The sequence below is a fragment of the Entelurus aequoreus genome, linkage group LG13, assembly GCF_033978785.1.
Source record: "Entelurus aequoreus isolate RoL-2023_Sb linkage group LG13, RoL_Eaeq_v1.1, whole genome shotgun sequence".
Taxonomy (NCBI): domain Eukaryota; kingdom Metazoa; phylum Chordata; class Actinopteri; order Syngnathiformes; family Syngnathidae; genus Entelurus; species Entelurus aequoreus.
Window position 1 is genome coordinate 65880136 of NC_084743.1, and position 23503 is coordinate 65903638.

The 23503-nt window shown below is 38.9% G+C and overlaps 1 protein-coding gene across 2 annotated transcripts in view; it reads right to left on the minus strand.

Moving 5' to 3' along the window:
• LOC133663603 (cGMP-dependent 3',5'-cyclic phosphodiesterase) overlaps positions 1 to 23503 on the minus strand; it is a 460149-nt gene that overhangs the window by 26841 nt on the left and 409805 nt on the right. For both annotated transcript variants that reach the window (XM_062068196.1, XM_062068195.1), the window contains exons 16-23: positions 23133 to 23196; positions 22908 to 22989; positions 16518 to 16692; positions 12998 to 13110; positions 6213 to 6290; positions 5846 to 5968; positions 5661 to 5731; positions 2702 to 2824 (exon numbers count right to left, since the gene is read on the minus strand). In XM_062068196.1, coding sequence (XP_061924180.1) covers positions 2702 to 2824; positions 5661 to 5731; positions 5846 to 5968; positions 6213 to 6290; positions 12998 to 13110; positions 16518 to 16692; positions 22908 to 22989; positions 23133 to 23196 — 829 coding nt within the window. The remainder of the gene's footprint in view (positions 1 to 2701; positions 2825 to 5660; positions 5732 to 5845; positions 5969 to 6212; positions 6291 to 12997; positions 13111 to 16517; positions 16693 to 22907; positions 22990 to 23132; positions 23197 to 23503) is intronic.

Genomic DNA, 23503 nt, shown 5'->3' on the forward strand with positions numbered 1-23503 from the left:
AGGTATTAAAAGTACCAGTAGAGTGGAAAAACAAGTTGTCTTTATATTCTTAATTGTGTTTCATTGTATCCGTTAAACCAGTGTTTTTTAACCACTGTGATTATCTAATTTCACCTATTTGGGTTAAAAATATTTTTTGCAAACCAGTAATTATAGTCTACTAATTATGTGTTATTGTTGAGTGTCGGTGCTGTCTAGACCTCGGCAGAGTAACCGTGTAATACTCGTCCATATCAGTAGGTGGCAGCTGGTAGCTAATTGCTTTGTAGATGTCGGGAACAGCGGGAGGCAGCGCGCAGGTAAAAAGGTACCTAATGCTTAAACCAAAAAAAAAACAAAAGGCGAGTGCCCCTAAGAAAAGGCATTGAAGCTTAGGGAAGGCTATGCAGAACAAAACTAAAACTGAACTGGCTACAATGTAAACGAAAACAGAACGCTGGACGACAGCAAAGACTTGCGGTGGAGCAAAGACAGCGTCCACAATGTACATCCGAACATGACATGACAATCAACAACGTACCCACAAAGATTCTTGATTGCTAAAAACAAAGTAGATGCGGGAAATATCGCTCAAAGGAAGACATGAAACTGCTACAAGAAAATACTAAAAAAAGAGAAAAAGCCACCAAAATGGGAGCGCAAGACAAGAATTAAAAACAGCAAAAAACTCAAAATAAGTCACGCCGTGATGTGACAGGTGGTGACAGTACACCTACTTTGAGACAAGAGCTATAGTGATGCATGCTTGGTTATGGTTTAAAGTCATATCCAACAATTGCGACAACTACTTTTTACTGTCAATTGAGTTTCATTTTTTAATGATTTCTGCTGGTGGTGTGCCTCCGGATCTTTTTAAACGCAAAAAGTGTGCCCTGGCTCAAAAAAGGTTGAAAAACACTGCGTTAAACCATATCCAATCGTATTTACAATCCGCAAAGTATGGAAAAACAGTTTAAACGTCACAAAATGCCAAAAATTCAGTCCGCCATTCTGAAAATTCCGCTATTTCCGAAGATTTACGTCACAATGGGAACGCCTCTGCACTCTGACCATGTTATCAGATCAGTCATACTGGAAATACGCGAAAATTAGACAGAGATGTGCTGTCTATCATTCACAATCTCAATGACATGGACACGTTTTGCTTTATTGTGCATTCTAAGCCGTAAATAAATAAATACATAAAAAAGTCAGCTAACAATGTAGTCAATGGGGGCTTTCTATTTTGCCCACAAAACCCTCTAAATAACCATCCAAAATTCGCCAACAATACTCTCTACACATATCGTGACCTGAATATTAACCAAATATTAGCCATGTTGTTATTATAAGCGCTAACGCAAACAAACTATTTCTTAGCGGCGCGGTGGGAAATGGTAAAATGGGTTATACTTGTATAGCGCCTTTCTACCTTCAAGGCACTCAAAGCGCTTTGACACTATTTCCACATATATTCACACACACATTCACACTCTGAGGGATGAAGCTGCCATCAGGAGCAAGGGTGAAGTGTCTTGCTCAAGGACACAACGGACGTGACTAGGTTGATAGAAGCTGGGGATCGAACCAGGAACCCTCAGGTTGCTGGCACGGCCACGTTCCCAACCGCGCCACGCCGTCCCCAGCGGCAATGATACAGACAGCTAAGTAGCCTTCCGAAGCTTTTAGATCAGTGGTCCCCAACCACCGGGCCGCGGACCGATTGGTACCGGGCTGCAAAAGAAATTTAAAAAAAAAAAAAATATATATATATATATATATATATATATTTTAATTTTAATTTTTTTTATTTTTTATTAAATCAACATAAAAACCACAATATATATATTATATATCAATATAGATCAATACTGTCTGCAGGGATACAGTCCGTAAGCACACCTAATTGTATTTCTTTATGGAAAAATAAATAAATAATAAAAATAAAAATAAATACACCCCCCCGGTCCGTGGGCCAAATTTCAAGTGTTGACCGGTCCGCAGCTACAAAAAGGTTGGGGACCACTGTTTTAGATGATCAATCATGCCACTCATCTGGATATTAGGAAGATTTAGCCATAAATCCAGAATTTGTTCATCTGTGACATTACATTTTTTCCCGCAGTTGGAGACAAACACACACAACCGAAGACAGTGTCTGCAGGGAGACTTCCTTGTTAACCCTTTGTGTGCATCGTGAATAATTCTTCATCTAAATGGGAAGTTATGGACATCCTAACAGTCGTCATCACAGTGAGAGCAGACATTATACAGTAAGCTATCATTTTATTATGTTTGCAGTTTGTATTCCTTGTTTAGCACTTAGCAATACTGCTACATGATGCTATAGTGTTTCACTAAAGCTGGATTTGTTTAGCAGAGCTTCTAAAACTCCTTATTTTCAAGATCAACAATATACGTTTCTGGATCATAATTTTGCCCAAAGTAATCGTTGTTGACTCTCGCAAAGTCGGCACAATTTGCATTGTTGTTGATGGGGAAGGGATCTGCGGTTCCTACCTCTACGTCACGCGATGACGTGTGTGGCTTCCTCATTATCTTTCAAAATGGCTCGGGAATTTCCGTGAGACTGATACTATTTTGATCATATCTATTTATTCGCAAACTTTGGAAGTCTGTCGATGTCATAAATCATATATATGTGATAATAACTTCAATATAGAGGCAACTTGTTTTTCCACTCTACTGGTTACAGACTCACTCGAGGTAGTTGGACAGCCCTAGGTTTTTGTAGAGCAGGTAGCAGAAGTGGGAGACGGAGAATGCGTGCATCCAGTTGTGGTAGGGCGGGTCCCTGTAGCCTTTCTTCACCATTAGGCAAAACCTGTCACCAAGGAAAGTCACCAAAGAGTGAAATCAATAAACTGTATAGTCAGCGGAAAGAAGCACATGTGTGTTTTCTAACAGTTAATATATCCTCCTGAGAACCAGCGCCCTCTGCAGTGGACTTTTATTTTTGAGCTGTGCAGAGTAGGGCAGATGTGTCCAAACTTATATATATATATATATGTGTGTATATATATATATATATATATATATATATATATATATATATATATATATATATATATATATATATATATATATATATATATATATATATATATATATATATATATATATATATATATATATATATATATATGTTGTCCTGATACCAATATTTTGGTACCAAAATGTATTTCAATACTTTTCGGTACTTTTCACGAAAAAGGGGACCATAAAAAATTGCATTATTGGCTTTATTTTAACAAAAAATCTTACGGTACATTAAATATATATTCCTTATTGCAAGTTTGTTCTTAAATAAAATAGTGAACAACTTGACAACTTGTCTTTTAGTAGTAAGTAAACAAACAAAGACTCCTAATTTGGCATATGCAGTAACATATTGTGTCATTTCTCCATTCTATTATTTTGTCAACATTATTAAGGACAAGTGGTAGAAAATGAATTGTTAATCGACTTGTTCATTTATTGTTAATATCTGCTTAATTTCTCTTTTAACACGTTCTATCTACACTTCTGTTAAAATGTAATAATCACATATTCTTATGTTGTTTGGATACTTTGCATTAGTTTTAGATGATACCGCAAATTTGGGTATCAATCAGATACCAAGTCTTTACAGGATCATACATTGGTCATATTCAAAGTCCTCATGTGTCCAGGGACATATTTCCCTGGACAGACTACAAAAGCGGACGCACGCAAATTTTCAGGACTCATGCAGATCCCAAATACAGATCAGCAGGTAAGAAAAGTTGCTTTTGCATAATATTGCGAAACAAAACGCCAGGTAGTATGTCTTACCTTATACTCACACCATAATAATACTCGTATGTTGAAGCACAGAACAATCCATCAAGCAAAGTCGTACTAAAACATTTTGATAGATTTTTGAGCCCAGTGTGTAATGTTCTATATTTTCAATGGAACATATAACATTTTGGTGTTGTTTACTTGAGTCGTATTGCAGTCGACACGTATCTCTTATGTGTGATGGCCATCTACTGGTCACACTTATCATTTCGCCATGTACCAAATAAAATAGCTTCGAGGTCAGTAAGCACAATCAAAATTATTCCGTACATTAGGCGCACGGGGTTATGAGGCGCACTGTCGAGTTGTGAGAAAATGAAAGGATTTTAAAGGTCTACTGAAATGAATTTTTTTTATTTAAACGGGAATAGCAGATCCATTCTGTGTGTCATACTTGATCATTTCGCGATATTGCCATATTTTTGCTGAAAGGATTTAGTAGAGAAAATCGACGATAAAGTTTGCAACTTTTGCTCGCTGATAAAAAAAGCCTTGCCTGTACCGGAAGTAGCGTGACGTCACAGGAGCTAGTATTCCTCACAATTCCCCGTTGTTTACAATGGAGCGAGAGAGATTCGGAGCGACAAAGCGACGATTACCCCATTAATTTGAGCGAGGATGAAAGATTCGTAGATGAGGAACGTTACAGTGAAGGACTGGAGAGGCAGTGATGGACGTATCTTTTTTCGCTCTGACCGTAACTTAGGTACAAGCTGGCTCATTGGATTCCACACTCTCTCCTTTTTCTATTGTGGATCACGGATTTGTATTTTAAACCACCTCGGATACTACATCCTCTTGAAAATGAGAGTCGAGAACGCGAAATGGACATTTAAAGTGACTTTTATCTCCACGACAATACATTGGTGACACACTTAGCAACTGAGCTAACGTGATAGCATCGTTCTCAAATGCAGATAGAAACAAAATAAATAAATCCCTGACTGGAAGGATAGACAGAAGATCAACAATACTATTAAACCATGGATATGTAACTACACGGTTAAAAATTCTCAGCCTGGTAAGGCTTAACAATGCTGTTGCTAACGACGCTAAGGCTAATTTAGCAACTTAGCAACGGGACCTCACAGAGCTATGCTAAAAACATTAGCGCTCCACCTACGCCAGCCAGCCCTCATCTTCCCATCAACAGCCGTGCTCACCTGCGTTCCAGCGATCAACGGCGCGACGAAGGACTTCATCCGTGGGTTTGGCGGCAAGCATCAGCTAGGCGTAGTAAGTAGTCCTTGTTGTGTTGCTGTAAGTATTGTACTTAGCCGCTAATACACCGATCGATCCCACCTACAACGTTCTTCTTTGCAGCCTCCATTGTTCATTAAACAAATTGCAAAAGATTCACCAACACAGATGTCCAGAATACTGTGGAATTTTGTCGAAGAAAACAAGAGGTTTCTGTATCGGGTTCGATGGGGTCCAACCACTTCCGTGGATTTTGTGACGTCACGCGCATAAATCATATCCAAAGGAGTTTTTCAACCGGAAGTGTGGCGGGAATTTTAAAATTGCACTTTATAAGTTAACCCGGCCGTATTGGCATGTGTTTCAATGTTAAGATTTCATCATTGATATATAAACTATCAGACTGCGTGGTCGGTAGTAGTGGGTTTCAGTAGGCCTTTAAGTGCGCCTTATAGTCCGAAAAATGCGGTAGTCTGCCCTGTACCGAAGCATTAACAAAAAATATATCCAAAAATCAAAAGTTTGGACACGCCTTGCATTACTGTCATGTAAATCATGTGATGGTATTTACATAATAAGCGACTATACTCAGGCTGGCCCTGTATGTGGTGTATGAAGTCCATATGTGAGCGTCACACCTGGCGAGAGTCTGCCGGTCCATCTTGTAGATGTTGATGAAACCCATGTCTTCAAACATGCTGAGGACGCACTGTCGACACACACCACAAAATCAATCCCTACATTAGCCGCGAATCTGCGAGCTCATCTCTTCTGCCGTGCTCGTCATCGAGCCTCTTTAACCCCAGCCTCCCCTCCGGCTTACCATGGGCGTGGTTTCGTCGGCCAGCGAGCGCGGCTGATAGGTGAACTCGGCGAAACACGGATGGAGCTTCTTAATGGGCTCGATCTCTAGGACCAGCACCTTGGACACCTCATCTTCTGAAACCTGCAGCACAGACACGAGGCATGATTTACTGCAAACTTTTTTTCACCAAGTACCACCATAATGACCAACACTAAAGTACGGTAGCGACGTAGGCCTAAGTATCCATTAAAAACAAGGCAGAGGTTTTATTTTAATATTTTTGACCACACAGTTCGAATATTTAACCAAGTACCACTAGATGTAGCGACAGTTTGAGAATCATTTCTGATTTAGAGCAAAGAGTGTGCATAAGTGTTCCATTTACCTTCATGTGGTACTTCATCATTTCATTAGCCAGGTGGGACCGGAACTGAGCTTCGTGGACTCTCTTGTAGAGCAAAGACTGCGGACACAAACCAAACACGGCATCACCACTCAGTAGGCTTTTATTGACGCTTTCCAAAGACAGACGTTTGCATTAAACCCATTGACTCCACTTCTTCCCTTCTTTTTAAAGATCCTCATCTCTGAACGCCTTCGGCTTCCCGCAATTGTCGGGATATTGATTTTCAAGTGAGGTGAAATGTTTTCTCATACCTCCGGAAAATTGCAGAGCGGACAGCGGCCACAAATGTTATTTATCGACGGACGTCCGAGCTATCTCAACCCCAATCTTTGTTTCAATTCATGTAGGGCTTGTTTAAATCACACTTACAATACACACAATACAGACGTAGATAACAATAAAATGCAGATTCTCCTATTTTGAAGTCAAATAACCTAATACTGCATGCAGCTTTTATTTCAGGCAGCCCTCGGCATGCTAACTATTGATGAATAATGCAAGGGGTTGTGTTTAAATGATACACGAGCTGCTCAAATGAAACATCTTATAGGAAAAACTATCAAACACCTGCAGTTACTCAATTTGAGAGTTCATTTAAAAACTAGATGAAGCAATTCCTGAAGGAATGCTGAAGTCGAACTTCAAAATGACTAATTGTTGAATTACAGCACAAAATTCCTGAACAGGCTGAATATTTTCAAGTTGGAACAGTTTGAATCAGATGAAAAATGTGGTAATTGTGGAACTTTGAAGAATGTCCCATTTCAATGGGAATTTCCCCAAAAATTGGGAATTTCGGGTAAAGCGGGAATTTTTTTTGAAAATGGTAAAAAACTTGAATGGTCTAAATGAGTTGAAATGGTTGGTGTTTAAATGAATTGAATGTGTTAATGTTGGCATGGTTTGAATAGGTTGAAAAATGTGGGGATTGTGGATGTTTGAAAAATGGGCAATTCATTTTGAATGGGGAAAATGAAGGAAAAAAAATAGGAATTATGGGAAATCCTGGAACTTTTTTTTTCGAATTGTCGAAGTAGAGCACACAATACCCAAACAGGCTGAATATTTAGAAGTTGGAACAGTTTCAATCAGATGAAAAATGTGCGAGTTGTGGAACTTTGAAATATGTCCCATTTCAATGGGAATTTCCCCCCAAAATTGGGAATTTCGGGTAAAGCAGGATTTTTTTTGAAAATGGTAAAAAAACTTGAATGGTCTAAATGAGTTGAAATCTGCGATGAGGTGGCGACTTGTCCAGGGTGTACCCCGCCTTCCGCCCGATTGTAGCTGAGATAGGCTCCAGCGCCCCGCGCGACCCCAAAGGGAATAAGCGGTAGAAAATGGATGGATGGATGGATGGGTTTGGTGTTTAAATGAATTGAATGTGTAAATGTTGGCATAGTTTGAATAGGTTGAAAAATGTGGGGATTGTGGAAGTTTGAAAAATGGACAATTCATTTTGAATGGGGAAAATGAAGGAAAAAAAATAGGAATTATGGGAAATCCTGGAACTTTTTTTTTCGAATTGTCGAAGTAGAGCACACAATACCGAAACAGGCTGAATATTTAGAAGTTGGAACAGTTTGAATCAGATGAAAAATGTGCGAGTTGTGGAACTTTGAAGAATGTTCCATTGATTTCAATGGGAATTTCCCCAAAATTTTGGAATTTTTTTGAAAATGTTAAAAAACTTGAATGGTCTAAATGAGTTGAAATGGTTGGTGTTTACATTTTTCAAATCGGTCGAGATTTGTTGAAGTAGTAACATGTTGAATTGAGAAACGGTATTACGGAATTCCTGGAATTCCTGGAATTCCGGGAAAACCGGGGATTTTTCCAGTTCAAAAAACAACTTTGATTTTTTTCCTAATTAAGAGGAATATTTTGACGGTGGAACGGTTAAAATGCGTTGAAAAAATGTGGAATGAGTAGTCGCCAGAAAAAAGGGATAGGGCTTTGGAAAACCAGGAATTCTGGAAAATCCTGGAATTTTTTTTGAACTTGGAAAAAGGGTAGTTTAAATTTCCAGCATGGTGGAATGTGTTGAAGGTGGAATGGTTTGAATAGGTGGAAAAATGTGGAAATGGTGAAAGTTTGAAAAATGGCCAATTCATTTTAAATGGGAAAAATGTCACGGGCAACCTGGAATTCTGGAAAATCTGAGAATTTTGGGAATTTGTCAAGGAAAAGTCCGCAATTCCTGAGTATACTGAACAGTTTGAAGTTGGAACAGTTTAAATCAGGTGAAAAATTTGGTAATTGTGGAACTTTGAAGAATGTCCCATTTCAATGGGAATTTCCTCCAAAATTGGGAATTTCGGGTAAAGCGGGAATTTTTTTGAAAATGGTAAAAAACTTGAATGGTCTAAATGAGTTGAAATGGTTTAGATTTTCCAAATCGGTCAAGATTTGTTGAAGTAGTAACATGTTGAATTGAGAAATTGTATTATGGAATTCCTGGAATTCCGGGAAAACCGGGGATTTTTCCAGTTCAAAAAACAACTTCGATTTTTGTTCTTATTAAGAGGAATATATTTCGACGGTAGAACGGTTACAATGCGTTGAAAAATGTGGAAGGAGTAGTCGCCGGAAAAAAGGGTGGGAATAGGGCTTTGGAAAACTAGGAATTCTGGAAAATCCTGGAATTTTTTGGAACTTGGAAAAAAGTTAGTTTGAATTTCCAGCATGATGGAATGTGTTGAAGTTGTAATGGTTTGAATAAGTTGAAAAATGTGGAAATGGTGAAAGTTTGAAAAATGGCCAATTAATTTAAAATGGTAAAAATGTCCCGGAAAACCTGGAATTCTGGGAAATCTGGGAATTTTTTGATTTTTTCAAGGGAAAGCCTGCGATTCCCGAATAGGCTGAATGATATATAGATAAATAGATTTTACGGTAATAAACGCAGCTCAGTTGCCAGAATTTTCCTATAAAAAAACAATGTTTTTCCGTTTGCAGTAATATGTAAATTTTACGGTGAAATTGTGGAGAGTAATTTATTTTTTTTACCGTATATGTAAAAAAATATAATAATCAATTGCATAGGCAATTGTATAATAATATCATGCGTTGAATACCAATACAATTATATTCATAAATTATTGACGGTTACAAACGGCCCTTTGAGGGCAGCCATAACTGCGATGTGGCCCTCAATGAAAATAAGTGACACCGCTGGTTTACATACTGATATTATGCGATGTATCGATAGTATCGAAATCTGGAACGATCACCTCTACTTTAAATCGAAGCTTTAGCAGTTAGCTTCTTGTGTCGTTCTGCTCTGTGTGTGTTGTATGCTTAGCTATTCATTTTCTTCTAGTCTTCCAGTGATAATGTGGTAAGGATTAGTATCTTAGAAGCGGCTTCGCACTGTGGATAGACGGGTTTGCTCCAGATTGCGCTCAAATGTGAGCAAGACATGCACCCTCCTGGAATTCCTGGGAATCGTTGTTATTCTTACTAAACCGTCTCACGTGTGATGTCTGTTTTACCTGCATATTTGTACGTGCAATCGTAATGTAATCAAGCTAGCGTCATTAGCATTAGCTAAAATGCTACCACATTTACGAGTGTCTGTATTAGTATTATTAGCTTACAATTGCATTCTTTTTGTATTGTTTCAGTTTCATAAAATCACCAAAACGTCACAGTGGACTTATTGTGTCTGTTTAACTGATTGGAGAGCTAGCTTCGGCAGCTAGTGGGTCCATGACGACGACTTCTGTTTCGTTTGATCAGCCGTTTTACTGCCGTGTTACAGACACCGTTTGGAAACCGTTAAGGTATGTAAAAAAACATTTACAAATATCTAATTTCACACTGTATTTATCTGCGGCTTATAGCCCGGTGCAGCTAATATATGTAAAAATATTTTTTTCTTCTAAAATTTGGTGGGTGGGGCTTGAATACGGTCTGGAAATACGGTAAATACGTTATCGGTTATCAGTATCGGTCTATGGAAGGAGTAAGTTATCTGTATTGATATCGGCTTAAAAAAACATTTGTTTTCATTATTTTTTCATTCTTGGTATGATAATCTTTGTCAACTACATGAGATTGTGCTTAATGGGCAGTCCCACCAAGCCTTTGCACTCCAACATAAAAGCTGCTCGCTTCTGTGACGTACGCAGAAACTTCTCAAATTTCCCTGGAGACGTTTGTCGACTCTCCTCCGCCTTGACTCAGCATTTTGCTTCCTCTGAGCTGCTCCTATTTTCCCAGACAATATCCATGTTCTCAGGGGCGTTAACTACAGCCATGAACAATGTGAACAAAAATACGAAACCAAACTATTTCCGAATCAATCGTGAGTCTTATTTGTAACGATTCTCAATCGATTCAAGAAAATCAAAAATCTTATTATTATTTTTTAAAAATCTGTCCTGTCCAGCCGCTCAGGCAAATCATATTGTTGATGTAGATCAGTGTTTTTCAACCACTGTGCCCCGGCACACTAGTGGGCCATCAGTTATTGTCTGGTGTGCCGTGGGAAATTATGCAACTTCACCTAATTGGCCCCAAAAATATTATTTGCAAATCAATAATTATAATGAAGCATAGGGATGGCTAAGCAAAATGAAAGTAAAACTGAACCGGCTACAAAGTAAACAAAAACAGAATGCTGGACGACAGCAAAGACTTACAGTGTGTGGAGCAGACGGCGTCCACAAAGTACATCCCTACATGACATGACAATCAACAATGTCCCCACAAAGAAGGAAAGGGTCCGCACAACTTAAATAGTCTTGTTTGCCAATAAAAAGCAGGTCAAAGGAAGGCGTGAAGCACCAACAAAACAGGAAGAGCCACCAGAATAACAGCGCAAGACAGGAACGAAAACATTACACACAGGAAAACAAAAACAAACTCAAAATAAAGCACGACAACCTGGTGGAGTTTAATTTTTTAATGTTTTCTGTTGGTGGTGTGCCTCCGTATTTTTTTAATGGAAAAAAACGTGCCCTCGCTCAAAAAAGGTTGAAAAACACTAATGTAGACCAGTCCTTTTCATTGAGGGCCACATCGCAGTTATGGTTGCCCTCTGACGGCCGCTTTTAACAGTGAACAATATACAGTATGAATATAAATGTGTATGTATAAAATAATAAATATTTATATATAATAAATAATAAGCACCTACAACAGGGGTCACCAACGCGGTGCCCGCGGGCACCAGGTAGCCCGTAAGGACCAGATGAGTAGCCCGCTGGCCTGTTCTAAAAATAGCTCAAATAGCAGCACTTACCAGTGAGCTGCCTCTATTTTTTAAATTGTATTTATTTACCAGCAAGCTGGTCTCGCTTTGCTCAACATTTTTAATTCTAAGAGAGACAAAACTCAAATAGAATTTGAAAATCCAAGAAAATATTTTAAAGACTTGGTCTTCACTTGTTTAAATAAATGTATTTATTTTTTTACTTTGCTTCTTATAACTTTCAGAAAGACAATTTTAGAGAAAAAATACAACCTTAAAAATGATTTTAGGATTTTTAAACACATATACATTTTTACCTTTTAAATTCCTTCCTCTTCTTTCCTGACAATTTAAATCAATGTTCAAGTAAATTTATTTTTTCTATTGTAAAGAATAATAAATACATTTTAATTTAATTCTTCATTTTAGCTTCTGTTTTTTCGACAAAGAATATTTGTGAAATATTTCTTCAAACTTATTATGATTAAAATTCAAAAAAATTATTCTGGCAAATCTAGAAAATCTGTAGAATCAAATTTAAATCTTATTTCAAAGTCTTTTGAATTTCTTTTAAAATTTTTGTTCTGGAAAATCTAGAAGAAATAATGATTTGTCTTTGTTAGAAATATAGCTTGGTCCAATTTGTTATATATTCTAACAACTTTGACTGACTTTTGTATTTTACATGAGTTATTATTTGTACAAACATGGTGCAAAGTAATTCATGATTTGTTAAAAATTTTTAGTGGCTAGCTAGTTAAAATGGGATATTGTGATTTCACAAGACTGTCTTAGAAGTGATCATTTGAAAATGTTCAATTTGAAAAATGTGCACTTAGAGAAAATATAAAAATAAAGTGTTGCATATTGATATTTATCTGTTTCTATATATATTTATTGTGAGAAATCATTAAGATGATCAGTGTTTCCACAAAGATAAATATCATTAATTATTAATAATAACATAGAGTTAAAGGTAAATTGAGCAAATTGGCTTTTTCTGGCAATTTATTTAAGTGTGTATCAAACTGGCAGCCCTTCGCATTAATCAGTACCCAAGAAGTAGCTCTTGGTTTCAAAAAGGTTGGTGACCCCTGACCTACAATATGATATGTTATCATTTAATGCAGAAATTTGTTGTATAAATTTGCTTCTGCATCTGTTTCTAACACACGCGTTTGGGGCTGGCTGCTCTGAAAACAAACCCCGCGGGCCGGATTGAAAATCTTAATGATCCGCATGTGGCCCGCGGGCCGTATTTGGCCCAGGTCTGACCTATTCAAAGGACTGAGTTGGTAGAAGAACATGTTATTTTAGTTAATTGTCGTACATTTTTCCGTGACTTAGAATGTCCTAATTTGCACAAACAGTGTTCATTTATCAAAATGCACCCGGTGGCAACGTAGTAAAAAAAAAGTATCATGTGTTCATTCGTTTGTTACATTAGTATGAAGGAAGACTTGCTGCACATATCGGCATCGGTTGATAGTGGTAAAAATTAAGTGTATCGGCATATCGGCGAGAAAGCCAGTATGGAGCCTCTGTAGTGTAAATGGAAGAGACTTACATGGGCAATGCTGATACCACAGTAGATGGAAAAGGCCGTGGCGAGGTCCTCATCAAAGCGGTTAAACCACGGCCCGTTCATTTTATTCACCAACTCGGCAACACCGATCACCTCTGCAAAAATAAAGACAAAGTTCTTGCTCATAACGATTTTGTTCTTGCAAATAAATACATCCATCCATCCATCCATCTTCTTCCGCTTATCCGAGGTTGGGTCGCGGGGGCAGCAGCCTAAGCAGGGAAGCCCAGACTTCCCTCTCCCCAGCCACTTCGTCTAGCTCCTCCCGGGGGATCCCGAGGAGTTCCCAGGCCAGTCGGGAGACATAGTCTACCAAACGTGTCCTGGGTCTTCCCCGTGGCCTCCTACCGGTCGGACGTGCCCTAAACACCTCCCTAGGGAGGCGTTCGGGTTGCATCATGACCAGATGCCCGAACCACCTCATCTGGCTCCTCTCGATGTGGAGGAGCAGCGGCTTTAGTTTGAGCTCCTCCCGGAAGACAGAGCTTCTCACCCTATCTCTAAGGGAGAGACCCGCCACCCGGTGGAGGAAGCTCATTTCGGCCGCTTGTACCCGTGATCTTGTCCTTTCGGTCATAACCCAAAACTCATGACCATAGGTGAAGATGGGAACGTAGATCGACCGGTAAATTGAGAGCTTTGCCTTCCGGCTCAGCTCCTTCTTCACCACAACGGATCGATACAGCGTCCGCATTGCTGAAGACGCCGCACCGATCCGCCTGTCTATCTTACGATCCACTCTTCCCTCACTCGTGAACAAGACTCCGAGGTACTTGAACTCCTCCACTTGGGGCAAGATCTCCTCCCCCAACCCGGAGATGGCACTCCACCCTTTTCCTGGGCGAGAACCATGGACTCGGACTGCTGATTCCCATCCCAGTCGCTTCACACTTGGCTGCGAACCGATCCAGTGAGAGCTGAAGATCCTGGCCAGATGAAGCCATCAGGACCATATCATCTGCAAAAAGCAGAGACCTAATCCTGCAACCATCAAACCAGATACCCTCAACGCCCTGACTGCATCTAGAAATTCTGTCCATAAAAGTTATGAACAGAATCGGTGACAAAGAGCAGCCTTGGCGGAGTCCAACCCTCACTGGAAACGTGTCCGACTTACTGCCGGCAATGCGGACCAAACTCTGGCACTGATCATACAGGGAGCGGACCGCCAAAATCAGACAGTCCGTTACCCCCATACTCTCTGAGCACTCCCCACAGGACTTCCCGGGTTGAAAAACACGGTCGAATGCCTTCTCCAAGTCCACAAAGCACATGTAGACTGGTTGGGCAAACTCCCATGCACCCTCAAGGACCCTGCCGAGAGTATAGAGCTGGTCCACAGTTCCACGACCAGGACGAAAACCACACTGTTCCTCCTGAATCCGAGGTTCGACTATCGGGCGTAGCCTCCTCTCCAGCACACCTGAATAGACCGGGTAGGCTGAGGAGTGTGATCCCTTGGCAAATACATACATTATATTGATAATTGATAATAATGAATTCATTGTCAAGATGATCAAAACTTGGTATTTGAAACATGCCATCTGTATGCACGTTTACGTTAGCATGCTAGCATGCTAACATTAAAGTGCTAGCTTTTAGAGCTAATTTCGTATGTGACACTTGTTAACTGCTAGTATGCTAATATTAGTGTGCTAGCATACTAATATAAACATGCTACCTTTTTAGCTAACTATACGTTTTTTTCCCTCTAATTAGACCGCCATACACCTTACAGTCACATAACTTGGTATGTGACACATGCTAACTGATAGCATGCTAACGTTAGTTTGCGAGCCTGCTAAAATTAGCTTGCTAACTTTTTGAGCTAGTTTTGCAACCGTTTACCCCAGAGTCATATAACTTGGTACGCGACACTTGTAAACTGCTAGCATGCAAACGTTAGCATGCAGCAAGTTAGTTAGTTAGTTTAATATTTCTTCGGTCAGTGGTCAACAAAATAAACAAAGAGTTTTACATAAACAAACAGTTGTACATTCATAAATTGAAAATGTTGCAGACTGAAAGGGTTTAGGCCAGTGGTTCTTAACTTTGTTGGAGGTACCGAACTCCACCAGTTTCATATGCGCATTCACCGAACCCTTCTTTAGTGAAAAATAAAATGTTGTTTTTAAAAAAAATTCAAGACAAAGTTATATGTTTTTGGTAACACTTTAGTATGGGGAACATATTCTAAGTAACAAAGACTTAATTTAGAGTTGTTTGGACACTAGGGGAACATATTCTAAGTAACAAAGACTTAATTTAGAGTTATTTGGTTAAGGGTTAGAGGGTTAGGGCTAGGGTTAGAGGGATAGGGTTATAATAAGGCCATGCCGAATAAGGCATTAATAAGTACTTAATAATAACTAGTTAAGAGCCAATATGTTACTAATTTGCATGTTAATAAGCAACTAATTAATGGTGAATATGTTCCCCATACTAAAGTGTTACCATGTTTTTTTACTGGTGCACAAAATGAACCATGCATGAACATCACCTTGTTCAAAGAACAAAACCAACACAGTGCATAAACTCACAACAAATGACACACCTGCAAATCAGTCTGACTTCTGCTGTTGTCGTATCCGTAATACGCCGACAGGGAGAAGTTTTTATTTACACGATGAGTCGGGTGTGTTTTGACCTCCGCCGAACCCCTGAGGCCGACTCACCGAACCCCTAGGGTTCGATCGAACCCAGGTTGAGAACCACTGCTAGGCTGAAGTTGAACACTTATTGCGCCTAACCTTATAAACAATGTCAAATACAAGATGAACTTCCAAAAATTATGAAATTTCCTCTGAACAACATATTATAGATACACCTTGTACACAACATAAACACTGTTCAATTATATACACAGTAAAGACATGTGAAATATCCTTGTACACGTGTTAAACCTTTGTACCAGTTATATACTATATACAAACAATTATACTTCCATTATTATTGATACCCCACATTTAGTTTGTAATTAACATTGATCATAGTATTAACTACTTTGTTGATTCAAGAGTGATATATTTTTTCAAGACATTGGTCTTAAAGTGTTTTTTAAAGTGAATGGGCGCTGGCAATGCAAGCAGCCCATTTTATTATTGCTCATACTTCAGTTTACTATTATTATACGCTGGGGCTACTGGGTCTTGGTATGGGTGCATTTTAGTCTGCCTGGAATGTGTGCTGCTGTATGAATATGATCGTGTGTGGTCTCAGTACTTCCTACTCTCTGCCCCAGGGGTGTCAAACTCACGTTAGCCTAGGAAAATCTATTCCCAAATGAGCCGAACCGGCAAAATCATGGCATGATAACGTAAAAATAAAGACACCTTCAGATTGTTTTTTTTTTGTTTAAAAATAGACCAAACACATTCTGAAAATGTACAAATCATAATGTTTTTGTCATTCTCTCATGTTTGATGACAACAAAGTGCTGTATTCTATTATAAAAAATAATAATCTGCCAGCTGAAAACCATCCCTACATTGATCAATCTTACCGTTGTTCTCATCTTTGATGGGGAAGCAGAGGATGTTGCGAGTCTTGAATCCGGTGCTGTCATCCACGCCGCGGTAGAAAAGAGGGTGGGAGTAGGCGTCCTTGATATTCAGGGTTTGACCTGTGGTTGCCACATGGCCTGCAATGCCCTGATCTGCTGGGATACGGAACTCCTTCTGCACACACACACACACGTACTGGTTATCATTTGGAATGGGGACCAAGTTTTTGATCATCACTTGTGGGGACCACCCTTTCTACAGGTTGTGGAGGCATAAAAAAAAAGAAGTGAAATGGCCACTGCCCAGTTAGCTCATACACATCTGGATTGATGAAGTAATGTGCTGATCATTCTTACTGGGGACCCTGGGGAAAAAGAGTTAATTAGGTTCATGGGGACCAAATCTAAATAATTTTGCATAATTCACACAAATTTGTACATGACTAATGAGGACCATTTAAAAAAAGCAAAAAAAGTTCAAATTAAACATGACAGAATACAGCATTACAGCTGTCCTCTTATAGCAGGGGTGTCCAAACTTTTTCCACTGAGGGCCGCACATTGAAAAATCAAAGCTAGCAGGGGCCATTTTGGTATTTTTTATTTTAAAAACCAATACAATATATGTATAAAAAATATACATTTAGGCTTCCACTCAGGCTCGATCCCGGGGACCCCAAAGGGTTTTGGTCCCAAAAATATAAAAAATGTGTCATTATTCAGTATTATTATTTGTGTTATTATTCAAGTTTTTAAATCTCTAGATCAACATTAGGTTTATCTGTCAATATACCATTTTTTAAAGATTTAAATTGTATGCTCTTTTTGTCAAAGAAAACCCTTTTTTTTAAATGAAAAAAACACAAAATATGCAATATTTTCACCCAATAACATTTTTAAGTGGGATATTTGAGATTACATAATAATTGGAGCCTTAAAAAAGTCAATAACTCATAACACCATTGATTTTAATTCATTATTATTTTTTGAGCTATGACACTTAAAAACTAATCACACTAAAATTGTAGGGGATCCAAAAGGGTCCTACTCATTAAAGTGTTAAAAAATAAATTATAATTTTTTTTTTTTTTTTTACTGTTTACTTTTAACACAATAATCTCGAGATCAACTTCAGATCTATCTGTCAATTATAAGTTTTATTGTTGTTTATTTTTTTTGTTTGTTCGTTTTAGGCCCTTCTTTAAAAAAAACAGCTCGTTTTTTTACATGGCAAACACAAAATATGCAACATTTTCCCCAAAAAATATCTCAAAATATTTTTAATGTGACGTAATTGGAGCCTTGAATAGGTCAATAATTCATATTGACATTGATTTTGATTCATTATTATTTTTTAAAGAAAGAAACAGCCTGCATGGCAGCTTTGTGTGATTAGAGTAAACATTGCTACATTTTCTTGTTACATTTCACCTGTTTGCTCTTTAAATACCACTTTTAATGTTTTTTATTTTTTTCAATCGTATTTTTAAAATGTGCCGTGGGGTCGTTAAAAAATGACCTGCGGGCCGCAAATGGCCCCCGGGCTGCACTTTGGACACCCCTGTCTTATAGGAAGTTTCACCACTTAAATGTTAAAGCAAATCCTGCACTTAGGCATCTTCAGAATGGATCTGAATATCATTAAAAAAGGTTTTCCTATAGGGGACCTGTATTTTTGTCCCCATACCGTCAGACCGGTAAAGGTGACTGTGTAAACAGAGCGATGTCCCCATTAAGTAAGCATTGCCAGAACACACACACACACACACACACACACACACACACACACACACACACACACACACACACACACACACACACACACACACACACACACACACACACACACACACACACACACACACACACACACACACACACACACACACACACACACACACACATTCTAGTATTTTTTACCTTCTTGAGACCTCCAAATAATGCCTACCTCTTTAGGACCACCCTTTTCTAGACATATAAAGATGTGTACTTACAACATTAATAATATATACATACTATGCAAATATAAAAAAGCTTGTTGTGAAAAATGAGTTGAAATTTCACAGGAAAAGGGTCACAATTCCACAAGAAAAATTTAGAATGTTGGCAGTGTTATAATAAAAGTCGTCATCTTACTCAACGCAGGTCAACATTTTACAAGACAAACTGAACATTTGTGCAATGTTATGATAAAAGTTGGAATTTTACTCAATAACAGTCGCAATTTTACAAGAAAAAGCTTACATTTTTGGCAATTTTATGAAAAGAGTCGTACTTTTACTCGACAAAAGTCACAATTTGATGACAAAACTTTAAAATGTTGGCAATATTATAATAATAATCGGAGTTTTTACATGGCAAAATTATGAGAAAAGTCATAATTTTACTCAAAAAATTTCACTATTTTACAACTACAACAACAAATTGCCAATGTTGTGATAAAAGTCGGAATTTTATGACAAATGTCACCATTTTTGCATTAAAAAGTAATAATTTTACATAAAAAAGTAATTATTTTACAAGAAAATCTTGCAATATTACAGAAACAGAAAGAATATGAGAAATTGTACCCAATTTTATAAGAAAAAAGTCGACACATTGTGAGAAAAAGACTGCTTTTAGTTCATTTATTTTATTTTTTTTGAATTTTTTGTTGGTAATTGGTTTTTAATCTTCATTGGGGGGGCGCATTTCAATTTCTTACACACACTTGTTATTACATATGTTGGCCAGAGGGGGAGCACTTCAAATTTTTACACACACTTGTTATTTCATATGTTGACCAGAGAGGGAGCACTTTTAAAACCGACACACAGTCAATTTGAAAAATCCTTCCTTTTTGGGATCACCCTCATTTTGATAGATTTCACCACCAGGGGTGCAAATGAGACATTCTCTATTAGATGCAATGGTTTTCCGTATTGGGACCAGGATTTATGTCCTAACTTGTTCACACCTCCTCATATGGAAGGTACTTTTCCTTGTTGATGTCTCAAGAAGGGTAGAAATACAAGAACACGCACACACACACACACACACACACACACACACACACACACACACACACACACACACACACACACACACACACACACACACACACACACACACACACACACACACACACACACACACACACACACACACACACACACACACACACACACACACACACACTTTGTCAACGCTTAATGGCTTCCAGCATGTCTGACACGGTCAGTAAACACCATCATTACGAAAGAGGTTATTTTATCCTTGACATGACGATCCCCGTCGGTGGTCCAGGTGTGATTGTTGATCATTGAGCCGCAGATAAGTGGTTAACAATGTGATTTGTGACCAAAAGGTTTCATATTTGCCACAATATCCCCCCTGTCCACTGCAGTTGACGCTTGTGTTTGCTATTTCTGTCTTCAAGGTTACAAATCATGCTGCCACCGACAAAGAATCTTTGGACTAGTTTTTGAAAAGTTGACTAATTGAAATGACTAATCTTCTCTGCCAAATGGATTGCACTGCAAAGACAAGATACTTAACGTTGGAACTTGAAAACTGTAGTTATTTTTTGCAAATATTAGCTCATTTGGAATTTCATGCCTGCAACATGTTTCCAAAAAGCTGGCACAAGGGGCAAAAAAGACTGAGAAAGTTGAGGAATGCTCATCAAACAAATTTTTTTTGGAACATCCCACAGGTGAACAGGCAAATTGGGAACAGGTGGGTGCCATGATTGGGTATAAAAGCAGCTTCCATGAAATGCTCAGCCATTCACAAACAAGGATGGGGCGAGGGTCTCCACTTGGTCAACAAATTCCTGAGCAATTTGTTTAAGAACAACATTTCTCAACCAGCTATTGCAAGGAATTTAGGGATTTCACCATCTACGGTCCATAATATCATCAAAAGGTGCAGAGAATCTGGAGAAATCACTGCACGTAAGCAGCAAGGCTGAAAACCAACATTGAAGGCCCGTGACCTCCGATCCCTCAGGCGGTACTGCATCAAAAAGCGACATCAGTGTGTAAAGGATATCACCGCACGGGCTCAGGAACACTTCAGAAAACCACTGTCAGTAACTACAGTTTGTCGCTACATCTGTAAGTGCAAGTTAAAACTCTACTATGCAAAGCCAAAGCCATTCATCAACAACACCCAGAAACGCCGCCGGCTTCGCTAGGCCCGAGCTCATCTAAGATGCACTGATGTGCACTTACTTTTGTATCTATTTCCCCATGTTTCTACACAATAACTCAGATATGGTAACACTAGCGAACAGTAGAGAATGTGAAGTGATTTTTTTTTTGTCCACAACATATTTTGCTTTATTTATTGATGTACAAACCCCATTTTCATATGAGTTGGGAAATTGTGTTAGATGTAAATATAAACGGAATACACTGATTAGAAAATCCTTTTCAGCCCATATTCAGTTGATTATGCTACAAAGACAACATATTTGATGTTCAAACTGATTAACTTTTTTTTTTTTTTGCAAATAATCATTAACTTTAGAATTTGATGCCAGCAACACGTGACAAAGAAGTTGGGAAAGGTGGCAATAAATACTGATAAAGTTGCTCATCAAACACTTATTTGGAACATCCCACAGGTGAACAGGCAAATTGGGAACAGGTGGGTGCCATGATTGGGTATAAAAGTAGATTCCATGAAATGCTCAGTCATTCACAAACAAGGATGGGGCGAGGGTCACCACTTTGTCAACAAATGCGTGAGCAAATTGTTGAACAGTTTAAGAAAAACCTTTCTCAACCAGCTATTGCAAGGAATTTAGGGATTTCACTTCACCATCTACGGTCCGTAATATCATCAAAGGGTTCAGAGTATCTGGAGAAATCACTGCACGTAAGCAGCTAAGCCCGTGACCTTCGATCCCTCAGGCTGTACTGCATCAACAAGCGACATCAGTGTGTAAAGGATATCACCACATGGGCTCAGGAACACTTCAGAAACCCACTGTCAGTAACTACAGTTGGTCGCTACATCTGTAAGTGCAAGTTAAAACTCTCCTATGCAAGGCGAAAACCGTTTATCAACAACACCCAGAAACGCCGTCGGCTTCGCTGGGCCTGAGCTCATCTAAGATGGACTGATACAAAGTGGAAAAGTGTTCTGTTTCAAATTGTTTTTGGAAACTGTGGACGTCGTGTCCTCCGGACCAAAGAGGAAAAGAACCATCCGGATTGTAATAGGCGCAAAGTTGAAAAGCCAGCATCTGTGATGGTATGGGGGTGTATTAGTGCCCAAGACATGGGTAACTTACACATCTGTGAAGGCGCCATTAATGCTGAAAGGTACATACAGGTTTTGGAGCAACATATGTTGCCATCCAAGCAACGTTACCATGGACGCCCCTGCTTATTTCAGCAAGACAATGCCAAGCCACGTGTTACATCAGCGTGGCTTCATAGCAAAAGAGTGCGGGTACTAGACTGGCCTGCCTGTAGTCCAGACCTGTCTCCCATTGAAAATGTGTGGCGCATTATGAAGCCTAAAATACCACAACGGAGACCCCCGGACTGTTGAACAACTTAAGCTGTACATCAAGCAAGAATGGGAAAGAATTCCACCTGAGAAGCTTAAAAAATGCGTCTCCTCAGTTTCCAAACGTTTACTGAGTGTTGTTAAAAGGAAAGGCCATGTAACACAGTGGTGAACATGCCCTTTCCCAACTACTTTGGCACGTGTTGCAGCCATGAAATTCTAAGTTGATTATTATTTGCAAAAAAAAAAAAAAGTTTATGAGTTTGAACATCAAATATCTTGTCTTTGTAGTGCATTCAAGTGAATATGGGTTGAAAAGGATTTGCAAATCATTGTATTCCGTTTATATTTACATCTAACACAATTTCCCAACTCATATGGAAACGGGGTTTGTATTTCTGTGTTGTATATTTGAGATTCCCAGTTCATTTTCTCATCTATTATTGCACCGAAAAAATGATTTCTCTTAACCTTTCAGTGTCTACTCCATCTATTTGTACAGATAAATATATTGCACTTTTGCATATGCATCCACGTTTATGGATGTATGTTATATTGTCTTTGTAGTCCAGCGAGTTAATCCTTTTTTTGGGGGGAATTGAGGGGATTATTTTGATAAGACTCTTAAAGTCATTTTGATAGTAGGCTATTATAGCTAATATAGACACCTATGCATGTGTTGCCTTCATTGTAAGACTTATATAAGGCTTTTCATTATTTGCGGCTCCAGACAGATTTGTTTTTTGTATTTTTGATCCAATATGGCTCTTTCAACGTTTTGGGTTGCCGACCCCTGACTTAACCTGTTTGCATGTGGCCCTCTGTTTGTTTTTTTTGGACACCCCCAGCGCAGACCATCACAACACTGAGTGCTTGGCAATACCGTACCTCTTCATCACTAACCACACCGCCGTCAAACACCTTGGCCACCAACTCGTGGCTATGACGATCCAGCAGGAACACGGAGCAGCTGAATGTCAGAGAGAGGGGGGGAAAAAAAGTGTGTAATGTAAATCACAAATGTATTCCATTTCACTTCAGGTCATTTTTTTTTTCAGTCTAAGAACAAACTGGCAAAATATCCTTCTTGCAAAACATACGAACGCCACTTACATCTCCGCGCCGCTGAGGTTCCTGGCCTCCACTATAATTTCCTGCAAGAGCACCGACACGTCGTCTGCGAGAAGACGAGAGAGAGGTGAGGGATGGGAGGAAATAAAAAAAGCAGAAGGGAAATGACAGCAATTACAGGACAAGATAAACAAGACAGATAACGTTGGATCGTCTGTACGGCCTGATAAGCTTTGTTGTTACCGGCGCTGCCATTTTGCTTCACAGGCGGATGGATCGATTCTGTTTGCAGCCGCAATCAACGCGGCGAAGACTAATTGGACCGATTGTGCTTACTGTTTAAAAAGAATTGTCCGCTTTTTTCATGCCCTTTTGGTTTAATGGCTCTGGGTGTAATCGCCTTCAGCGCCTGT